The sequence below is a fragment of the Pinus tabuliformis genome, chromosome 8, assembly GCF_031772625.1.
Source record: "Pinus tabuliformis cultivar Carrire ecotype Pingquan chromosome 8, CPIR1, whole genome shotgun sequence".
Classification (NCBI taxonomy): Eukaryota; Viridiplantae; Streptophyta; class Pinopsida; order Pinales; family Pinaceae; genus Pinus; species Pinus tabuliformis.
The window spans coordinates 1,571,739,427-1,571,761,724 of NC_142294.1; the positions used below are offsets into that span (position 1 = coordinate 1,571,739,427).

The window sequence follows — 22,298 nt, forward strand, 5'->3', positions numbered from 1 at the left end:
TAGCCCTTGCGGCTTCACAAGGATAGAACCGACATCAGATGGATGTCAAGACCGCGTTCTTGCACGGTTCGATCAAAGAAGAGGTCTATGTGGAGCAACCCGAAGGATTTGAGATTTATGATCGAAAATCTCATGTATGCAGGTTGAAGAAGGCTCTTTATGGGCTGAAGCAAGCACCTCGAGCATGGTATGAGAGGATCAATAGTTACTTGATGAAGCTGGGATTCACTAGGAGTGAAGCCGATCCTAACCTTTACTTTAAGGTTGAAGATGACAAGCCTCTCATACTGATGTTGTATGTGGATGACCTCTTTCTAACAAGTGCATACCCTCTCATTCACAAATGTAAGAGGGAGTTGGCTTCTGAATTTGAAATGAAGGACCAAGGACTTGAAGTGTACCAGAAGCCAAGGGAAATTTTCCTATCTCAGGGAAAAAATGTGGTAAAGATATTAGAAAGATTCAGTATGATGGACTGCAAGCCTGTGACTACCTCGAGGATCTTAACTTTTAGAAGTTATATGGTAGTGATGTCGGACTAGATTTGGGAAATGCCTCTGAGTTTCATAAACTCATTTGCATTGATGTTCTTTGTGAAACTCCGTCCGAACATATGTTTTGCAGTAAGCATTGTGAGCTCATATTTGGTTGAGCCTCACTGGATTGATGCCAAGAATCTTCTGAGATATCTTCGTGGCACAATTACTAATGGGTTAAGATACACTGTCAGAGATGTGAGACTACTTGGGTATACTGATGCTAATTGAGCAGGCAGTGTGGTGGTTTGTAAGAGCACTTTCGGGTGCTGTTTCACCTTGGGATCTGCTTCGATATCCTGGATGAGCAGGAAGCAGAAGTCAGTGGCTTTGAGCATCGCCGAAGCAGAATATATTGCTACTAGCATGGCCTCCTGTGAGGCAGTCTGGTTGTGAAAGCTCTTCAGTGAGTTGTTTGGATTTACATTGGATACCACTGTGATTCTCTGTAACAACCAGAGGTGGGATTCGATTATTGAGGAATCCCATATTCGTCGATTGCTCCAGCAAATAGACATCATCTGGGATATGGTAAATCGATGAGCAAGGAGGCTCCATCGCATTAAGATGATGTACAAGTCGATACACCTTGTCAAAGCCCCGAGGAAAGATCTAATCTGTGATTTTCCCAAACGACTTGGAGTCGTCAAGAAACCCTTGTACAAGGGTCCTGCATGTTGCATACATTGATCTCTGGGAGCTCTGAGGGCTTGCGGTTCTTACTGGAGCAACATACGACCACAGGGTGACTCACCCTCCCCTGGTGGTGCGCACTAGAACAAGATGATTCGCTCTCTTGTGGGACAAGATGATTCGCTCTCTTGTGGAACAGGATGATTCGCTCTCCTATGTAGCAGGATGATTAGTTCTCCTGTGAGGCCTGGATTGATGTGTTCTCCATGGCGATTGTAGCAGGATTGATGTGTTCTCCTGTGAGGCCTGGATTGATGTGTTCTCCATGGCGATTATAACAGGATTGGTGTGTTCTCCTGTGAGGCCTGGATTGATGTGTTCTCCATGGCAATTGTAGCAGGATTGATGTGTTCTCCTGTGAGGACGGGATTGATTAAGTTCTCCTGTCGAGGCATCCTACCCATGCAATTTGGGACTCATGGGAAGTACCTCTCATCTGATCAATGAGTAGGGAAATGAAGTTAGGTACCATAGTAGTACCGATGGACGCATCGTTGTATCTACCGTACTCCCTATGCTAGGATGACCTCCATTAATCTGGGATCAATGATATTGGTCTGGGACCAGTGGTAGGAGTTGTACCATACTATGACGCTGACCTCGGGTCGGTTGAGACTGGTCAAGGACCAGTGGTACATATTCTGAGACCGACTTCGTGTCAGTGTAGTACTGGTATGGGACCAATGAGAGTGGTACATACTATGACGCTGACTTCGGGTCGGTTGAGACTGGTATGGGACCAGTGGTACACTCTCTAAGACTGCGATACTGGTCTGGGACCAGTGGTAGGAGTGGTACCTACTATGAAGCTGACTTCGGGTTGGTTGAGACTGGCCTGGGACCAGTGGTACGCACTCTGAGACTGACTTTGAGTCAGTGGAGGATGATACTGGTCTCGGACCAGTGGAGTTGTACTCACTATGACGCTGACTTCGAGTCAGTTGAGACTGGTCTGGGACCAATGGAGTTGTACTCACTATGACGTTGACTTCGGGTCAGTTGAGACTGGTCAGGGACCAGTGGAGTTGTACTCACTATGACGCTGACTTCGGGTCAGTTGAGACTGGTCTGGGACCAGTGGAGTTGTACTCACTATGACGCTGACTTCAAGTCAATTGAGGCTGGTCTGGGACCAGTGGTACATACTCTGAGACTGACTTTGAGTCAGTATGATACATCCTCGATCATTTCTTCTTCTTCATAATTCGGACAAAAGCAGAGCAGAACAGAACAATGCAAGAGCAGAGTAGAATAGAGCAAAGCAACACAGATCAGTATAGGGCAGATCAAGACAAAGCAGAACAGGCTGAATAGAGCAAAGCAGGGCAAGGGTCAAGTTGTATAGGGAAGTGCATTTGATGGATGAATAGTAACGACCGATAGACAGATTACAGATGAAGTTCTCCCTAGTTGAGAAGGAGTGTTAAAATTGGAAACTAAGGAAAAACTTCATGTGGATCATCTTATTCATCGCTGATAATATTTTTATTAGATTCCTCTCGTCGAGAGGTAAAGGATTGATATAAATAACCTCCGATTCCGATAAGTACTCATGGAGATATGAATTTATTTTGATTATGGAATTATTATCAAGCCGACCTACAACTCATGTAGGCTCAGAAGCCCAACAGTCGCATCTATTCAAACACCAACGTTGTGTATAAATATAAGATGACTTTTCCTCATTTGGACTCACTCATCTCATCACATCTCTCTCCCTCTACTGCGCAGAAAAGAGTCTCTTCTCTACTGCGCAGAAAAGGGTCTCTCCCTCACACATGTGAAGCCAGAAGCTACCGAAACTGAAGCTGCAACTGCAGAAGTAAAGTTTGACCTGCGTGGACTAGAAGATCTCCTCATCTGAACTGCATTGTAGGTTCATCTAAACCTCCTCTGGAATCCGCAACTTTTGGTGGTTGAATCAAGTCAATCCGACGGACGGTTTGCAAGATATCGACTGCCCTAGTTTGAAGCCGGAAGCTGCCGAAATTGAAGCTGAAACTGCAGAAGTAAAGATTGACCTGCGTGGACTAGAAGATCTCCTCATCTAAACTACGATGTAGGTTCATTTGAACCTCCTCTGAAAGCCGCAACTTTTGGTGGTGGAATCAAGACAATCCGACGAACAGTTTGCATGATATCGACTGCCCTAGTTTGACGGCGGAAGCTGCCGAAACTAAAGCTGCAACTGCAGAAGTAAAGTTTGACCTATGTGGACTAGAAGATCTCCTCATCTAAACTGTGGTGTAGGTTCATCTGAACCTCCTTTGGATGCTGCAACTTTTGGTGGTGGAATCAAGTCGATCCAACGGTCGGTTTGTGAGATATCGTCTGCCCTAGTTTGATGATGAAGCCGCTAATGCTGATGCTGCTGATCTAGGGTTTTCTACTGCTGATATGAATCAGATTTATTGTACTATTTCTCTATGCTGAATTATTTAAGATAAAAGAAGATTTGATCAAAGGGTTTCCCCACACATTGTGGGGTTTGTCCGTAGCTAGCCGCCACATCTTGTGTCTCTTGTCTTGGCTTGTTTTCTGTCGATCGTTTAATGTTCTACCTGCACTTTACTTTAAGTACATGTGATTGCTAATCTGTGGAATATAATAAGGAAAAGAAGTAAATTTTTATAAGCATAGAACATACCATAACTTAACATGTAGCAAGGTGATGATCCAAGAGGTGGGCTCCTCAAGCATCCTGCCCATCTGTAGCTGTATCGAACTATAGTTCTATATCAACCCACCTCCCTCCTGGAGGTATCTTGGCTGTCATGGCGAACTCCTCCTCCTGTTTGATTTTTGTGGCTGCAACCTTAGGATCGTGCTTCTCATCCTTGTCCTTTTTCTTCAAAGGACACTGGAATGCATAGTGGTCCATCTCGCCACACTTGAAACATTTCACCTTGGAGATGTCTTTCTTTCATCTTTGTTGCCCCTGTTGTCCCTTCAATCCAAGGGCTGCGTTATCCTCCTCTACTTTGGGCTTCAACCCACCCCTATTGTTGTTCCCGTCAAGTTTGACCTTGAGCAAGTCCCTCCTCAGCTCTTCAGCTGCCCAAATCTCATCCCAAATTGGCAATGCTTCTCTACCTAGGATACTCTGGACAAAGACTTGTCATTCATTAGAGATGGAATTTAGAGCCGGTCTCGCTAACTCCAAATCTTGAGGAGTGTGCCCCGCAACCAACAACTCATCACGGGTCTCCTTCAACTGCGTGAGGAATGGATCCAGGTGTTCTCCCTTCTGCATCTTAGCAAATCTCAATTTTTTTTCCAAGAACATCTTTCGCTACCCGAAAGATCCTTGATACAATGTGGCTAAGGCATCCCACATCTCCTTAGTAGTCCCTCTGCTAGCAACGTGACATACTACATGATCCTTGACTCCATCCAGGATCATCCTCTTCGCCTCAGCCATCTTAGCTTTGTACTTCTTCAATGGAGCTGCATCTGCAAGGACAACTACCACACTATCAACATATGTCTTGAGGGCATGCTCATCTAGAAGAAAAGACATTCTAGCCTTCCAAATGATGTAGTTGGAAGCCCCATCCAACCTATCATGATCCCTCAAGCCACTAGTTTCCATATCCTCTGAAAAATGTCGAACAACTCCCTCTTTCTCCCTGCTGCGTAGCCTCTAGGCTGGCTTACGCACTCCCTGATGGCGCTGGTAAGTCTACTGCTCCTTTGTTGCCCAGTAACTGAGAAACACTGATTTCCTCGACAAGAAATCACTTAGGAAGTATTCCCTCACTATGTGATCTCATCCTTCCACCTGATGGCTTTTTTGCCCAGCAAACTGCATGCAGAAAAGAAAAAAATAAAAATAAAATAAAAATAAAAATAAATAAATAAATCTGCGTCCCTCTAGCTCTGCGCTAAAGCTCTGCGTGGCTTCCTCTGCCTCGGAAAATTCTCAATCCGACAGTTTTACCTCTTTGTCGGCTCACTCAGAGAGATACCCTTACGAAACTATAGCCCTCCTGGCTAGAACTGCGCAATCCCTCAGGGGATTCGAACTGCTACTTGCTGCAGTAAGTTGGCCCTTGCTTTAGTGCTAGATCTGCTCTTCCCTGTTTCACATCAACACCTCTGATACCATGCGAAAATTTCTTGATCTAACAACCTTAGGAATCCTACTGCAACCAACTAAATCTACTTCACCTAGATTGTAAATTATGTTACAAACTTATTTCAGATTTCTTCATTGAAATATTGAAGTAAATTACTAAAGCAACCTACACCAAATTAAATATGATTATGAAACATAGAAACTGAGCGAGGAAATACAAACACATAAGACACCATTATTTTGGGACAAATGTCACTGGAAAAACCCAATGCGGGAAAACCAATGCAGCAACTCTGAGGATTTATTATTATTAAGCAGTAGCAAATTCTAAATACATCACTAAATACCTCACAGGGTTATTCAATTACAGAGAGAAATACTGGCAGAAGCTTTGTAAGTTTACCTCACACAATCACTGAGAAAAAATCCCGGTTAATCTGGATGCTGGATGAAGTGCCCCTGGCAGGCCTTATGCTATCTCTGCGAGTCATTGCTCTGAACCTCTCGGTCTCACACCCCGGCTTTCGACTACTGAAACTGACTCACTGCACTGATTTTCGACTTTCTCTCTCCCTCTACACTACTTCTAGGTGGCCCTTCTAGCCCTACGACAGCCTCTGAGTCAAGGCTACTGGATCACTTTCTGCCTCTCTCTGCTGATGATTCTTCGGCTGAGAATCTCACTTTCTCTCTGAAAGCTATCCCTGCCCCTCTGCTGTAAGAAATCTCCTCAATCGATTTTCTTTCTAAGAACTTCTCACTTCAGAAAAATCGATTTCCTTGATCTCTCTGTATGTCTTCCAAATGACCATCAATCCCCATCTTATATCTTCATGTTGGACAACCAACGGCCTAGATTAAATCTCAGTCAAAGGCTCAGATCATTTTGGCTCAATCCGTGACTTTTTCTAGAAGTTTCACCCATGATTAGATTAATACCCATTAATATTTTAATTTTCTTAAGTTTGGACTTAGGAACTCCATTAAAAATATTAATTATTTTAATAAAATCACTTCTGGTTGGAATTTCCCAAAACGCTTTATGGGTTCTTTGGAATACATGTGCCCAAGCCTCCCTGCAAAATTTGAGGCTTACAGCACATCCGATGCTACCTTAAATCAACACTTAATGCAACGCAATCTTCCACATCAAGTTTATACCTAAGTTGCCGGAAACGGCTACCCTAACCCCCAAAACGGCGTTTTCCCGTTTCAGATACGGATCCGGGAACGAAACGCCGGAAAAACGCCTGAAAAACGTTTTGGTGCCGTTTTTTGTTTTTGGATACGGGACGTTTTTTCCAAATGGCGTTTTTGTAGAAAACACGTGCTGTTTTAAAAATTTGAAAACGTTTTCTGAAATTCTGAAACGTATTTGGAAAAATTTTAAACGTTTTACAGCAAAAATAACTGTTTAGTACACTAATGATCATGTTCTGGAATGTCCTCACTATAATAGATATGTATGGCAGAATATTACTTTATGATCTCGATTCACTAGTCAAAGTCTGTGCATCACTGTAATCAAATGTGATCCCACCTATTACAGTCTCTCACTCAGTCTCTTCATAGAATAATATCATACTTCTGCGATATGATTGACATCATGGCATCTCTGTAATATGATTGGCATTATATATATATATATGACATATTTGTGATCTGATTAGCATGATATGTGATATGGTTGACATTAGTTTTATGGGTCCCTCTGCATTCTTTGTATTGATCTCCTGCATAGTTATACGTATGGTTCTCTTCATGGCATCAAAGATATATGTTGCAGTGTACTAGTATAACATCAGTAACAGTATCATTGGCATCATTGTTGTGGCTACATATGACATCGTTGCTCTTTGAATATTTGAAAGACATGGCTACTGCAACATCGTATGGCATTGCATTATCTCTCAGACTTGGCATCGTTGTTCTGACATTGCTTTGGCTCTCAGTCTTGGCATCAATTTTGGCAGTTTGGTATCACAATTATATATGGCTCATATGAATCCTGATCTCGTCATATTTTTAATGATCTCAACTACGCTTCAATTACCTGTGGTTTGTGTTCCTCTACATCGTATATATGGGATTTATGTTGACACCTTAGTTATATATTGATGGCTCCTCTGCATTATACATATTTGATATTTCCCTAACACAGAGTTGCATAAGGCACTAATTCACTGTAGTATGTCCAACCTCATTATGTTGGATTCTCTGTTGGATCTCAGCAGTGGCATGTTGTTGTGGTTCATGACTGCAGTATATGTATGTGATTCTTATCACACAGTGGCTCGATGGTTAACATTCATGCTCACACAATGAACAATATCTTGTTCACATTAATTATTTCGATGACCTCATAACTCAAGAAATTATACTTGGCTGTATCCTTATGGCATATGTTGTTGAATTGATGATGATGAATCATGATAGATCATAGATGATAATCTAGATTCTGAAATATGAATGGTAATATGAAATTCTTATTTTTAAAATATATATATATATATATATATATATATCTGTGTGTGTGTGTGTGTGTGTGCCGTTTCCTGCCGTATGTATCCAGATTTTTTGAAAATTTGCCATATCCGTTTCAAACCCCGTACCCGTATCCGTTCCCGTATCCGTTTTCTGGTAACTTAGGTTTATACAGGTTCTTCACACGAACCCCAATCTACTTCACCTATCCAGTAGCTATGTGCCTCAAAAAGGCTTTACCTTTACTAAAGATTACATCATAGTTGTGGTCTTCCAAAACTGCTACAGAGATGAGGTTCTTCTTTAGGCCTGGAAAAAACATGACATCTTTGAGGCAAAGAGAGGATCCCGACTCCCTCTTAAAGGTTACTGTACCAATCCCAGTAGCATTGTACCTTCCGTCATCCCCAAGCTCAATATGCATCTAGAGATCTTTCTCCTCCAAATCACTGAAAAATCTCTACACCCTATCATGTGGAACAAGGCACTTGAATCCAAGTACCACACACTCCCCATCACAGTGTTGGCCATGCATGCAAGCAGGGTGAAGTCTAACTCGAACTGTGATGTCAATGCTTCAGCTACTGCTCCTCCTGAGTTCTTCTTGCTAGACTTTTTGTGTGGACACTTTGTAGCATAGTGCCCGAATTCATGACAATTGAAGCATTTTATTTTGGACAAGTCTTTCTTCTTTCCCCCTTCCCTGGATTCTGGTTTGGTTTGAGATTTCTTCCATTTGCCCTTCTTGCACTTTTCAACCAATGCAAAATTTTCTTCATCCTCTCCCTTGGATGAACTTCCATCTCTAGTATTTTGTCTGATCTCTTCTTGTACCAAATCAAACTATAAGCGTTCCCAATTCAGTAATTTCTCCCTTCCATTCACCAAATCCTAGTAGGCTGGTAGTTATGCCAGCTTTTGGGAAGGCCTAGAAGAGTTAGGCTCACCAAGTTATCTTCTGCAACATTCACACCAACCCCTCCAAGCTCATCCCGAACTTTTGTAAATCTGGTGAGATACTACGAAATAGTATCATTCTTTTGCATCTTAATGTTTCAAAGTTTGTTTTTGAGGGCCAGTTTTCTATGTTCATTATTATTCTCAAATAGCTTTGTCAGTAACTTCCACATTACGAAAGGAGTTTCCTTTCCATGGAGATTTGACACTATGATCTCGCACTGCCTCCAAGATTATTCTCGTCGCCTTGACTGCATCTTTCTTCCATTGAGCTACGTTCTGGGCATTAGCTGATCCTAGTTTTGGAATGTTTGTCTTGACATATTCCTGCAATCCATTGCCATCAAGCACTGCCTCCATGCGATCCTTCCAGGCAATGAGATTCGAGCTTCCTTCCAAGGCATACTCTAATCTCAGTCCGTCGAAATACATTCTCCCAACTCTCAAGAAATCCTGCTACAATAAATCTGCAAATCCGAACCTCCTGTGGAACAACTTCGAAATTCTTGTTGTAATGTCAATCCCTTTCTGATACCATGTAGAAATATGGTGATAGAATTGCAACTACTCAAGAAATTTAATCTAAATCAAGAGACACAATTCTACTCTACTGCTCTGCGGAAATTAATTCACAATTTAGAACATTCGCAAACATGCATCAATCACATACACAAGTACATAGATTTATCTAGGGGAAACCAACTGGTAAAAACCCCTTAATCCTGCTTGCATTAATCAGATGAATAGAGAATGTATTACAATTTCTTGCTTGCTCTGAGCTCAACCTGCAAGTGAATAACCTTTCTCTCTGCTCAATGAGAAGCTTTGACCCAGACTTAGTCAATTTCTGCCTCTGCTTGAGCCCCTATTTCCTTGCGCAAATCCTAAGGAATTAGGCCCCTATTTTTTAGGAATTTTCCTCCAATTGATTGTGCAATTTCCAAGGTTGGATCTCTGACTGCATGCAACACTTGTACACTCAAGACTAGTCTACAACTGATGTTACACTACCTTGGAATCTCCACCACAGCAGGGGACCCGAATTCTCTGCATGCACTAGCTATTTTTGGTTGATTGATCGGTTAACTGGATGATCACTGAGTTAGACTATTGTCCCACTGCGTGTAATATTCCTAATTAGCCATGGCTAATTGGAATATTCATTTTTGCTCAATTTTGCCTTCTATTGTTATTTATAAATAAAAAGGTGAGGAAAGAGGGACACAACTCACTTTTTAAATAAAGTCACTCCCTAGTAGCACAACGTTGTAACTTAAAGGGGGAGCCAAGGGGGGCCAAAGGACCACGTAGAGAAGGGGCCCAAGTGGCAACTTGGAGGGACTGCGCAAATGGAGAAGGAGCACGTGGCAAGAGAGAGGCTACGTTGGAGGAGGTGGGCCTTAGGGTTTTGAGAGAGGCCAACGCTATAAAGGAGAGAGGAGCCTCCTCATTTTGGCATTCGATTATGTTGCATTTGAGCTAGTCACTTGAATTAGAGCACGCTGGCTGTTTAGCCTATCTGTAGCACTGTTTAGTGCATCGAGTGTCTCCGTTCGGAGATCTCACCCTTAGCCTCAGGGGACTTCGAGTGTCTGCTCGGGCAAGGTAGTTTCATCAGTATTTTGTAAGAGGAGCAATTTCTGGAGTTGAGGAGGAGCTGAGCATTTTGATGACTGCGCAGTCTTGAGAGGGGAGGACGCAGTCTCTTTTGGTAGGAGCTCCGGATTGGGTTTATGTGGAGGATTTGAGCTGGGAGATTGTGCAAGGGATCAGCCCTTGCATATTGAAGGATTTTGGCAAAGTTTCGGGTAGAGTTTTGGAGGATTCTCTTCAGGGGCAGGGCAAAGCCTTGAGGAATTGCGTGGATCCCCAAGGAGGTGATTTTCGGGGGTCAGCTATTTTAGAAAAGCTTTCTAGGATTTTCTGGGTTTATTGAGCAGACGCTGATTCTAGAGTTTTAGCATTTTCTGAGGAGGGGAACAGCCCCAAATCCTCATTTGATTCCAGCAGTAGCAGCAGCACAGCAGTTCTCCGGCAGTTTGGACGCAGTTCAGAGAGAGGCCATTTCCTTACCATTCTGAGTGTATTTCTTCACTTGCCTTATGCAAGTCGAGGTGCTATCTTTTTTATCACCTCTTGTACTCTTTCCATTACTCAGTATAATAAAATGGCTTAGCATTTTTCTCTGTATTTCTCGAGTATCTGCTTATATTCCATGTATACATTATTGTATGTTGCACTACTATTATTTCTCTGGTTAGAGTTTGCTTGTGTTTGAGGGATATCTCTGATAAGGGATATTACACTGCACGACTGACCTCCAACTAGTTCTATCAACAGTTAGAACTATTTTAACTAAATACCGCTAGAAATAACTGAAATGGATTGCTACAAATTAGAAATCACACATGCATCACTGAACTCCAAGCCTTCTAACTCGAATTCGCTGAGCTAACTGAGTGACAAGCGCCATGTCACCTCAATTAACTACCTCCAAGTTGTCTGCTGATGTGGAAATTCGCATTTTCTCAATTTGACCAAGGCAAAATCAAATTGAGACTTTCTTGCTACACTTCTCAACGGCGGAAACAAACCAGAGAGATCAATCACACGTTACAAAATTAACCCACAACAATTTTCTGTTATTCCATTATCTAGAAAATCTGGTTTTTTTGACCCACAAAAATACAACGAGAAATACAATTTGGAACCTACAATTTGGCTCCCTCAAAATGAATTCGGCCCAAATAAATCAACCTCCAAATGAAATCGCTCTAAAGAAATATGCCTGTAGCAACCAGATTTGTGCCCTCCAGGAACTTGATTTGTACCCTATCACTAGTGCGCACTAGAAAAACCCCAACACTTCAGCAACTTGACCTCCTCCAGACAAACTCGATCTCCTTCTGACAACTCAGCGCTCCTGAATTTGTTCAAACCCACTCGCATTTCTCCTCCTTTGCGCATTGGTCACTGAGCCACTCGCACTGCAGAGAAATTCGCTCTTCTCGTGATGACTCGCTCACACACTTGTGTTCTTCGTTGTGTTTTAGCCTCCATTTATAATCTTCATTGAGTCCAAATCTTTAACCCCATTCTCCCCTCTAGAAACATCTTGAATTTTCCTTCTAGAAACATCTTGAAGATCAACGGTTGAGATTATTTCCAAGTCACTTAAATAATTAAATTAGTTATCCTTAGAAAATAACTCAATAGTCCACAATAATTAATTGACTTTAATTATTGTACTCTTCCTAAGTTAAACTTAGAAAAGAAGACATAAATCACTAGAAGAGGCAAATAATGTCTTCCACATGCTAAGACACCAAACAATTGTAGAAAACTTTCTGATGCTACTCACATCAACATTTTATACCCAGTACTTCCAGATCCAGAATATCCGCTCAGACCAAAAAGAAAACAGACTATGAAAGACAAGTGTCCAGATAATTCTTTCGCCAGATCTCACTCTTGATCTGATGCATCTGTTTGTATGGAAAGAATACTCCCATCTCCCACTCTTTTAGAAGAACTACAAGGTGAAAATCTAGGCATTTTGTAGAAATTTCTATGTTTCAAGAGTTTAATCCAAAATAAAAATAAAAAATCACCTCTTTAACAGAAGGTTTCTCATATCTTAACCCTATGAATTTTAAGCATTATGGCTGTTATGAAATATAAATAAAACAGCAGCAACAGCAAATAATATTTCAATCCTTGACAACCATAAGAACATAATGCCACACATAAACTTCTGGCAGATTGAATGATAGATATAAAATATATCTGCATTTGATATGGCTGTGCTCATAACCTTTTGTGAAGCATGCCTGGTTATTTATTACTGATATTAACTTGTCTGGTCCATTAGCCTAATTAACAGTCCTAGGAACCTGCATCTATAAGGTTTATCACAAATAAAACATTACAAATACAATAAAAAGGAACACAAAATAACATCTGTCATAAACAAATCAGTAGGACTCATGCCAATTGCATAATATGCAAAACAATTATGTTTAAAGCACCTTTATTACATTGAAGAATACAATTCAACTGTAAAAAATCATTAACGTTTAATCATTTTCCTAGGATTCTTGAAAAATGGACTTACAACCATGCTGTCTTTCAATGGAAGACATTACTCAAAGCTTACCTCTGAAGCAAACCAAATTGGTGATATACAGAAACTATATTTTACAACTTCCCATGATGTGAGCTCTGTTTGATGCCTCAAATCTCCTGAATCATTACTGTAATTCATGAGTAGTGGTCTTCCTTCCTCTTCTGCATGAAGGCTATTATCATTATCTTTTCTTGATAGGCAATGTTGCATCCCAGTCTCTGAACCTTCATCCATCATAACTACCTTCAGAAGAGAATCAAGGTAACAAGAGGTGTCAACTATGGCATCTGTGTGGTAATTCTCACAATGCTTTCTTATGACACTGCAGATCCAATCCTTTACAAATGATATGGGCAGGTAAATGACCATAAGAGACACTCCCAAATATGTAAGTGCAAATGGTTGCTTGTAGGCTGAAAAGATACCCTGCAGCATAACAAATAAACAAAAGCATAAAAACTTAAAGCATGTTACAAACAAATTCCATCTCCATAGAACTCAAAAGCATATAGCTTTACGTAGCTTTATGCACCCATCCAAAGAGATGACTCTACTGAAGGAAGAGGAACATTTGAAAAGGGATTAAAATCACAAAAATTAACGAGGCAGAGACTATATATTTCTTCTGGTGTTAACCAATATGCTTCAGCATTGAATCTTTTAACCTCCAGATAAGAATCTATTCCTCCACATTTCATGTAAAGAAGCTAGTTAGGTCCATATAGTAGGACGCGATGATCAATATGTAGCTATGATTTCAAAAATTGTGTAGTTATTATACTTGAACAGACAACACACCAACCCTATCACTAAAGATGGATGCACCTATCATTAGGGATCTTTAGTTGGAATAATGTTAGGAAGATTGATCCTTTGGTCAGCCATCTATAATCAGCTTCCACGAATGGTCCGTGTTTCTACTTACCTGTAGGTATACCTGAGTTCAAGCTTGAAAAATCATCTTTCTCCTTTCTCTGGCACACAGAAAAACGGTTACCTGTAACAAAGTTTGGTCTACTGCTTAAACAGGGGTCATTTGCAAGACAATAGTAAATGGTACAACCTGTGGTCCAAGTGTGCAGTTATGTAGTAAGCAGATTCCTGTTTATATTGAATGACATAACATTTTGTAATTGTAGAAAAAAAGAGTTATAAATCATTGATAATATTGATGATTAGACGATGTTACAATGAGCTTTGTGTATTTATATTTGACTAGTCACAAGGTGAAGGGGTGTCTGTCCTTTGACCTTTCAACCTAATGATACTATTATTATTATTATTATATTGTCAACCCCTTAAGGAATTTTTTGTTCTCAAAGCATAGTAAATAAGATTCTCTCCAGTTGTTATGAAAATAATTATGTAAAAGTAATAAATATAAATAATAAATAATAAACATACGAATATGTAAATAACTAATAATTAGTTAAACAAAGAGGCATGTCTAAGGAAATATGACCATTCATAAAGGGGCACCTGCTTGGTATATAAGCAAGCCCCACTCTCAATTGTATCATCATCTTATTCATACTTTCTAATATATGTTCTTGTATCTCAATGGAAATCTACATATTCCAAGTCTTCTGGAGTATTTAACATGAAGAACAAACTTTGTTTGTTCCATTTGGTATCAGAGCAGTGCAATCCTCTGGCCACTCCACCGCTGCAAAGAGCCACGCTCTCCGATCCAGGCCCTTGACCATTCAGGTTTCATCAACATTGTTGTCGTCGAGATTGAAACGTTTCGCTACAGATTTGGGAGTTTCTCCGTCGCTGATTCGTCAGAGGCCTTTGGCCATTAAACAAAAACAAAAACCAATAAAAATATACATATAAAGATTAAAAATAAAAATAAAGAAAAAAATTATAGAAAAGTATACTATTAAAAAAAAGATATATATATTCCGGTGTAAATTTTGAAAGAGAACGTTCATATATATAAAAAGGTTCTACATTATTGATAAAAAGTGTATGATAAAGTTAAAAGGGAATCTTTCCAAATATCTTTAAAATTATATGTAAGAGAAGGAAGAGTAGATAATATTATCTTGATTCTTCATTAAGTGGTTTACAAGTTTGTGGTTTTAGCAACCCATGGTAATTGCCCATGGTATTTTCAAGGTAAAAGAAAAACAAAAGGAATACAAAATCTCTTTATGTGAATGGTAAGTTTTTACGTGGAGAAAATTAATAGAGTCAAAAGCACATAAGTGGACATATATTTTATATTATACCCCAAAGAGGTGAATAGCCACGTTTCACTAGGGTTGTAACTTAAAATATATATATATATATAAAGAGAAGTATTATATTATAAAGGGGTATTTTAAAGAAAAGTTCAAGTCATAAAATTATTGAAAATATATATAAGTACAAAGCGAGTATTATTATAAAAGGTTACTTGAAAGATCCATATATTAAAGTTTATAAAGAGTTAAATCTAGAACTATAAAGAGACATAAGGATAACAAGTTATAACAAAGGAAGAGTACTTTTTAAAAGCATTATAATAAATATAAGGTGTAGTTTATTTAAATAGTGGAGCTATATTAACTTTTTTTAAAGTGGGAAAAAATATATAATTGAGGAAAATAAAAGTTAAAGGGGTTACTTTTAAAAACCCTAGGCTCATCCGAAGAAGAAAAGATGGAGTCTAATTCAGAAACAAAGGAAGGAAGATTTTCCTATAAAGGTATTCCAATTGTAGATTTTAGATTATTTACATTAAAGGGGTGTATCCAAGGGAAAGAAATTATTATCGCTATTAATACAAACGCCGAAAATAATTACATCAATATTAATTTGGCAAATCAACTATTAGTTTTAGAGCCAAGTATAGGCGAACGAGAAGGTCTTTTTGGAGGAAAAGAATATGAGATTAATGATTTACAAGTGACAATTGATCATTATGAGTACATATCTCAATTTCGTGTCGTAACTATGCTTAACAAAAAAGTTGACATAATTCTCAGTTGATCTTGGTTCAAGGAATTAGGTACGTTCATTCTAAACACAAAAAACAAAATCTTGATGTTCCCTTACAAGAAAAAGATGATCATGTTCCAAGACATAACAACGAAATCAAAATTGATAATGCCTTCAGCAAAAGATCTTAAGGATATTTCGAAACTAATGTTTCAAGAGAATCCATAAATAGTATCAAAGAAGCAAAAAGAGTTTGAAAAAATCATAGCCAACAAAAATAAGGAAAATTCATGTTTGAAGGAACATAATCAAAAGCTACTTACACAAGTAAGAAAATGTAAAGCTAAGAAACACCAGTTAGAACAAGAAAAGGAAATTTCTGAAAAGAAACTCAATGAAAGTCTATCAAGAAAAGAAGAGGAAAGTTTATGCTTAAAGTTTATTAGAACTGTTGAACACTACGTGTCAACTACCCATAGCAATACACCCCCTTTTCTTCGCAAAAGGGATAGCGCTTGATCGACATGTCCGTGCCATTCAGCAATCATCGTCGACCTGATCATGTTATGATGTAAACCCAGTCTGCATGTGTAAATTGTAAATGATCTTAGCAGATCTTAGTCATGTATGTAAATTGCCTAGGCAAACCTAATTTTCTAGTGATAATCTACGTTCCGGAAGGTTTTTCACTGATCCATGATCGGCAGAGTTTTCCTTCAGCCTAACCCCAAAGCCAGAATGGATTTTGTCATTAGAATCTTAGGGGACTCCCAGTGTACTTGGTCGAGTCTATGTAAAAGTAATTTGGAAATAACTCTAACTATTTGGTTAGGTTATTACAAATTGCTTGATCTGCTAGATTATAGTTGTGTCACAGAACTGGGTGGTCTATGAGGGTCTATGTCAAATGGGTTTTCCCCCTTGAGATGTAAAATTGCAAAAGTCATGATGTAAAGTGTCTTGAGGGTTAGAAAATGTTTTAATCCCCTCATAAGTCTTAAGTCCTAAGTCCTAGGTCCTGGTTGATTTTTCCGAAGGGCTAGATTCGAGGATCCAAAAATTAAAAAATATAAAAAAAATAACAATAAAAAAATATAAATAATAAAAAATTAAATTAAAAAATTAAAAGATTAAAAATAATAATAACAATAAAATTAAAAAATAATTAAAAAAATAAAAAATAAAAATTGAAAAAATAAAATAAAATAATAAAATAATAATAAGTCAAAGTTTTGAGTAAATAAATGCAGAATTTCAATTTTTTAATATATTAAAATGCATTTAAAAATTTGACGGATGAGATTAAAAGGGATTTTGATCCTCATCAACGATCGAGATCATTTTGACATGGATCACTCGAACTAGCCGTTGGGATTTTTTCCTTTAAATAGGGTATCAGGGGTCATTTGAGATCAGATGGGATCTGAAAGTTTGGTGCTAAAGAAAGCTCTCTTGTAGTCATTTTTTTTGTGCAATAAAGAAAGACTCTGGGGTTGAAAATCTTGTTGGTGTTACTCTTCTGGAAGTGTTGTAAGATGATTTATTTTTCTGCATAATTTTATTTTCAGCGATTGATAATAGCTTGATGAAGATTGATCTAGGCACATGTATCTTGTCTGATCTTTGGGGTTTGAATGATAGTTTAGATTCTGAAATATAATGGCAGGTATCTCCATTTGATCTGGATTTCGCTATTGTTTTCTCCCTCTATGTTAATAGTTGATTTAAACTATGCAGGATATCCTTAATTTTACTTTTACTGGCGTTAGGGGAAGTTCTCAGCTGAACCAGCCAACTCCCGGATTGCGTTTTCTGAAAGAGCCTAGCCAGTTTTGATCCCGAGTTTATCATTTGATTTTTTTTTTATAAATGCATTAAGGGTTTTTCTGAAGCATCTCACATTAAATTTAAATTCTGAAAATATTTTTGTGACATAACGATAAATCTGGCTATCTAGAACCTTCAGTTTGTAAATACTATAATTATTTAGTTGATTTAGGGTTTTCAGTTTTGTTTCCTGCACATATTATTTTTGGGTGTTCTGTTTTTTTCCATTGCAGGTTGCAGGTACAGGCTTTGAGAATTTTTCAGGGTTTCCATCAGGCAATTTGGAGCAGGAAAGATTTAAAATTTTGATCAAGTTTTTGGCCTGCGAGTTTGCAAACTGCGTTTTCATTTTTCACTGCTACCTGGGGTTTTACTGCTGCAGAAAAATTTTGAATTTTTGTTTTTTAAGGATCACAGTTTTTTGCCGCTGCTATATCCTCTACCATCTCTCAGCTCTCTATTTCTCTCCACACAGACTGCCAATCCGCTGCTCCATGCCATTTCTCTAGTCGTTGTCACTTCCATTTTCACACTACCCTTCCTACATATTTCCCTTTTCACTACGCTGCCTCTCCTCCTTTCTCTTGCACGCCATCGAAACCACCCGCTGACCATTGCTCCAGCTCCCTACGCAGCGTCCTCCCTTTTGCCCTCATTCTGCGTCATCAATCCCATCGCTGCAATATCAGCTGCCGTCGCACGTCCAAACTTGCAATTGCAAACAAAACTCAAAATATATATATATATATATATAAACGCAGTTCCCTTCCCAAGCCACCATCTCGCAGCCAGATTCGTATCACTCCTACGCAGCCTCTGTCTGCTTGTCGAGCTTCACAACTACGTTCTTCCGCTTTCTTCCATCAGTTGTTGTTATCCCAAACCCGCAATATGTTGCCATCAGCCTCTTCGCGTCATCAATCCCACACATAGCTCTCGAAAATCCTCAGTTGCATCAGTATATCGTTTCATCATCTCTCAGATTTCCGGTGATGCCATCGACCTCTTCTGCTCCATACCGCTGTCAGAACCTGCTAACACTTTGAATTTTTTTTTATGTATTCGCTTTAGGTTTTAGTCATATTCGATTTTTTTCGTTAAATTTTGTTATGATTTGGATTTTAGTTAGTTTAATTTTTGTATATTGGTATGAGTTTAGCTTTGATGTTTTATTTTACTTTCTTATTGATTTAGTTTTGATTTCCTTCATAAAATCAAAAAATAAAATAAATAAAAAAAGGGCATAAAAAAGGTAATCCTTAGGCTTTTTTGTTTTATAGTTTAGATTTTAATTTCAATATAACTTTTATTTATTTAGGCTTTAGTTTTAATAATGAGAAATTTTTACTTTGGTTTGGTTTTGTCAATATCAAAAAATATAAAAATATAAAAAAGTCTAGAAGTTTGATTTTTGTTTAGATTTAAATTAGATTAGACTTTGATTTTGTTAAGTTAGATCTTAGTTTTTAGAATTAGATTTTTTTAATATATTTAAATTTTCATCTAGTTTAGAATTAGTTTTATTTCATTTAAAAATATAAAAAAATAAGAAAATAAGAAAAAATATATAAAAGGCCCCTTTAGTTTAGTTTAGTTTAGAATAGTTTTAAGTTTCATTTATTTTAGTTTTATTAAGATTTTAGTTTTGTTTTATTTATAACCCAAAAAAAAAAAATTAAAAATTAAAAAATTTTGAAAAGCTTAACTAAAAAATTGAAAATTCATTTTTTGGAGTTTCTTGTGGTATTTATGTTCCATTTCTCTATAGCTAAATGCACTTAAATGTTTATTTACAAGTTGGCTATATGAAAGTGGTAGATGGTCAGCATTTAAATTTTATGATCATTTAAAGCATTTAATTTTTCTTGAAGTTTAATCGTTGGATTATCGTTAAGGTGTTGTGCATTTGTTGAATATCTTACATCGTCTGGGTTATTTGATGATAAATGATTGTTTTGCATGGTTTATACTTCTGCAACATTTAATAAATAATCATCATTAACTCCATAAGGCACTGGTACATTAATTTCTAAATCAATCAAGTGCTAAATCGTCTTGTTCTGTCTCCCAACCCAACTAGTCCACAGTTGGTCTTCATTCATCCCATAGGGTCTACCCCCCTTAGCCGCGGAAGACGGCTTAAACGGAGAAATCGGGAATCAAGGTGACAGCGCCCGGTCTGAGTGTTGTCGTGACAATCTGTGCGACAACAAGAACAAATCAAGTGTTTAAAAGTTGAAAAGCTTGAATACCAAAATTAAGTTGACTCAGAAAATGAGGAACTTTTATGTCTCATAAACCATAATCGAAGTCTACTCACTCAAATTAAGAAACTTAAGGATGATAGGAAATCATTGAAAATCAAGTTAGAAGAACTTATCACGAAAGAAATGTCGAAGTCGTTAGTCCAAGTTGAAGGTAAAAGAATAAATATCGATCCATTTAATATCATGACTCAAGAGGATGAGAAACCAAAAGAAGTTAAAACATATTCAGAAGTTGCAGTTCAAACGATGAACATTCCAAATGATGATGTCAACTCAACAACAACACCTAAAGGAAATCAGGGAACTCGCACTAACATGATAAGGGAAAGTCCAACCAAAATAACTCCTTAACATCATCTGAATCACAAGAACAGACATCTCAATCAAACTACGAAACCGTACTACTCAGAACATAAACAACAAACTTATGTTCCGAAGAATACTGAAGTGGGCACAACTCAGTTCAGTGATAATAGTTCATCACAAGTTTCCAGTGATCAAAAAAAATTACAAAAGATTAATTTAGGATGGTCAGATCCTTCCTTCGTGCAACAATTTTATATATCACTCCAAGGATCATATCAACTTATATCGACAAAGATGACTGTCCCGAGATGAGAAGACTTTCGTAGCAAGAAAAATAGGTCGAGTCCTTTCATCAACAAGCTTTGAGGACAAAGTTTTTTGAAGAGAAAGGCAATGCTATGCATATAATGATGTAAAAGTAATAAATATAGATAATAAATAATAAACATAATAATATGTAAATAAGTAATAATTAGTTAAACAAAAAGGCATGTCTAAGGAGACATGACCGTTCATAAAGGGACGCTTGCTTGGTATATAAACAAGCCCCTCACTCTCAATTGTATCATCATCTTATTCACACTTTGTAGAAAACTAATAAATTAATAAAACACACACTCATAAAATAAATATCAGACATATACAAAGCAGACATGGCGGAAAAGGCCTCAGCCTTACAGTGTTCCTCACACTGTCATCATTAATCAATCCAATCCCATGTACAAAGAATGATAATAGTACAAATAAATACATGAGGAAGTTGGTCTCAAGATAGTACGTCTATCTTGGACACTATGGTTAAGAATATGGAGATTTACATATTCCAAGTCTTCTGGAGTATTTAACTTGAAGAACGAACTTTGTTCGTTCCACTAGTGATGCATGTTTCCATGATGGCATAATCTTTGTCGTGGTCTGGTTGTAGGGCTTTGGCTTCATTCGTACTTTCAATGTTGGTGAGGTCTCATTGATGCATAAATGAGAAATTTACAAACCCCTCCCAGGTTCTCGTCCCCACGAATCGGGTGCAGGAACGGGTACTTCCGAGACGAACCCACACAAACACAATACTTCCTAGAAGAACCAAGTACACAGTGTCTTTGGATTGGGTTCTTTTGTGTAAACGGGTTCGCCAAACCCCCATAATGGGTGCATGAACCCCAAAAATATGTGTGTGAGGGGTTCTTGATGGCGTTTTTTCCTTTGTTCAGAAATCCTTTTCTTCCCACATTCCACGTAATGGCTTGTCATTGTCTTGAATAAGTTCATGGAAGTTCAATTTTCTAGTATCAAACAAATGATAGAGAAATGATTTGGGTATTGGATATCCATATGATATATCAAATGGAAGATAATCTCCTCTTGCCCGAGAGTAGCTTACAAATAACTTAATAGGTTTAATGCATCCTTAATTAACCAATTCACTATAATGACATTTTTATAGTTAAAGTTGGCTTTTAAAGATTGTCAGGTTAATACAACCAGATTGATGTACCATACTTTCATCTAAATATGGTAGAATCATACTAGAAGGGTTGTTATGTTATTTTCAATGCAAACCCTATTCTCAACCTTCATAGTTTACTAGGATGTAGTTAGTAGGTCCACTAAATATATAAGCTAAAGTGTTGTTCATGAAAGGATTGGTAGAAGGATGACATTATGTTATTTGGAAACATTCTCTAAGGGACTGATAATAATGAATTTCTTGATGGTCAACTTCATCTATAGGTATTCTTTGATTGATAGGAATCAATCATCTTTTCTAGCATGAATATGTAATCCCCATCATTAACTTTATTATAAACCTTAACAACATTGTGTTTCAACTTAATAACGAAATGTATGTGTATTTTAAAAGGATTTTAGTCTGCCAGCCAATGTCATGGATGAGTATCAAATTGTTAGTTTTCAACTTAAACAATTGTTAACATGCATATTGTTAGGTTTCAACATAAACTATTGTTAACATGTAAATTGGAAGATTTCAAAACTCATATATATTATAATTTATAAAATATATAATATATATAAATTATAATATACCCCCGACGAACTCATGTACCCTATTTCAAAAAGTAACGCTCATGTCCCTG

General features: G+C 37.8%; 1 protein-coding gene across 2 annotated transcripts in view; it reads right to left on the reverse strand.

The window, feature by feature from the left end:
- Positions 1 to 22,298, reverse strand: part of LOC149242029 (putative vacuolar membrane protein YML018C) — a 261,890-nt gene that overhangs the window by 173,492 nt on the left and 66,100 nt on the right. Inside the window, exon 2 of one of the 2 annotated variants that reach the window (XM_089374123.1) lies at positions 12,905 to 13,300. The exons of the other annotated variant lie outside the window; for it this stretch is intronic. Coding sequence (XP_089230249.1) covers positions 12,905 to 13,300 — 396 coding nt within the window. The remainder of the gene's footprint in view (positions 1 to 12,904; positions 13,301 to 22,298) is intronic. 2 annotated transcript variants of the gene reach the window in all.